Source organism: Nerophis lumbriciformis, linkage group LG20 (assembly GCF_033978685.3).
Source record: "Nerophis lumbriciformis linkage group LG20, RoL_Nlum_v2.1, whole genome shotgun sequence".
Classification (NCBI taxonomy): domain Eukaryota; kingdom Metazoa; phylum Chordata; class Actinopteri; order Syngnathiformes; family Syngnathidae; genus Nerophis; species Nerophis lumbriciformis.
This window is the reverse complement of record NC_084567.2, coordinates 3,726,054-3,727,943: the sequence shown is the minus strand read 5'-3', so window position 1 is coordinate 3,727,943 and position 1,890 is coordinate 3,726,054. Positions and strand designations below refer to the sequence as shown.

The 1,890-nt window shown below is 43.6% G+C and overlaps 1 protein-coding gene across 1 annotated transcript; it reads left to right on the top strand.

The window, feature by feature from the left end:
• Positions 1 to 613: 613 nt before the first annotated feature.
• Positions 614 to 1,421, top strand: LOC140679636 (uncharacterized). Its single transcript, XM_072915468.1, has one exon. It carries the CDS (start codon positions 704 to 706, stop codon positions 1,319 to 1,321), a length of 618 nt encoding a protein of 205 aa, XP_072771569.1. The 5' UTR covers positions 614 to 703; the 3' UTR covers positions 1,322 to 1,421.
• The last annotated feature ends 469 nt before the right edge of the window (positions 1,422 to 1,890 follow it).

Below are 1,890 nucleotides of genomic sequence, written 5' to 3'. Positions count from 1 at the left end.
ACTAATGCCTTGCATCGTCTATATTAGATATATAACAACGGGCGGATGGCGGGCGGATGCGGTTCTGATCAAATGTTAGATCGGGTGGATTGCGGATGGTTGACGACTTTCTGATGCGGTTGCGGATGAAATAATTGCCTATCCGCGCATCTCTACTACACACACATGCAGTACATCGAAGAAAGTGTGTAGCGAGTTCAAGGAGAAACATCTCATAGATCATGTCTGAACTAAAGTGTGTTTGTGTTGTTTGTGTCCTGCAGACGTGAAACATCTGATTGGTCGTTTGGAAGAACGTCCACCTCAGCCGCAGGTTGACGGCTCCACTTTGAAGGAAGAGCTTCCATGGCCCCCCCACATTAAAGAGGAAGACGGGGAACTCTGGATCACTCAGGAGGGAGAGTGTCTTCTAGGGCCGCACAAAGCTGATCTCACCAAGAAGCCACTGACTGTTGTCTCTGTGAAGACTGAAGATGATGAAGAGAAACCACAACTAGACAACCTCTCAGCTCCACGATCAGATAGTGAGGATGAGGACGAAGTTGAAGTAACTTTGAGCAACAATACAGACTGTGAAGGTGATATGAGGACTCACACTGACAACAAACACTCTGACAGCTCTAAAAAGAAGAGGGGTAGAAAACATTTGAGCTGCTCCGTTTGTGCTAAATGCTTTACTCAAACAAACACTTTGACTCATCACATGAGAACGCACACAGGAGAGAAACCGTTTATTTGCTCAGTTTGCGGTAAAAAATGTTCTCAGAAGAGCAATTTGACGAGACACATGAGAACGCACACAGGCGAAAAACCATTTCGATGTTCAGTTTGCGGTAAAACATTTTCTAACAAGGTCTGTCTGACAGCGCACACGAGGACGCACACAGGAGAGAAACCATTTACATGTTCAGTTTGTGGTCAGAATTTTTCCCAGAGGGCCAATTTGACAGCACACACGAGGACACACACAGGAGAAAAAACATCTAATTGTTCAGTTTGTGGCAAACATATTTCCCGTAAGACCCATCTGACCGCACACATGAGAACACACACAGGAGAGAAACCATTTGATTGTCCTGTCTGCGGTCAATTCTTTTCTCAACAGGCCAATTTGAAGGCGCACATGAGAACACACACCGGAGAGAAACCATTTCGTTGTTCGGTTTGCCTTCAAATCTTTTCGCACAAGGCCAATTTGGTGGCGCACATGAGAACACACACAGGGGAGAAACCTTTTAATTGTTCAGTTTGTGGTCAAAGGTTTTCTCAAAAGTCCAATTTGATGACACACATGAGAAAACACAGGAGCACAACCATTTGATTGTTCAGTTTGTTGTGAAAGCTTTTCTTAGACTTAGACAAACTACACGATGGAAAGGGTAAGGATGGAAAGGATAATGCAGGTATAAAGTAGACTCTTTCTTCCGGGCAAGTTGTAAATCAACATCAAATGAAACACATTGGATAAAAACATTTAGTTTTTGGGCGTAGCTACACTCCAAGTAGTATTTAGTGTGATAACATGAGGGAATTTGGTATCATACACATAGCAGATCATCACTTTGTACGTGTCTTCTCACATGTGACGTTACACTTCTATGATATAACAATATTTAGGCACAGATTGGAAAACAGAATGTATTTTTTGTGATAGTGCTAAAATCTTTACCTCTCTCAAAGACTTCTGAAATATATTTTATCCTGTGTGTGTTTTAACGCGTTACCATAGTTGCCTGGGGCGGTGTGGCTCGGTCGGTAACACCTTGAATGTTCCAGCTACTTGAAGGTTCTAGGTTCGATTTCGCCATCCTAGTCACAGCCGTTGTGTCCTTGGGCAAGACATTTTACCCACTTTCTCCCGGTGCCACGCACACTGGTGTGGATGTAGTT

Excerpts from the sequence above, each read along its gene's own strand:
- LOC140679636 (XM_072915468.1), top strand. The coding sequence starts at position 704 with ATGAGAACGCACACAGGAGAGAAACCGTTTATTTGCTCAGTTTGCGGT.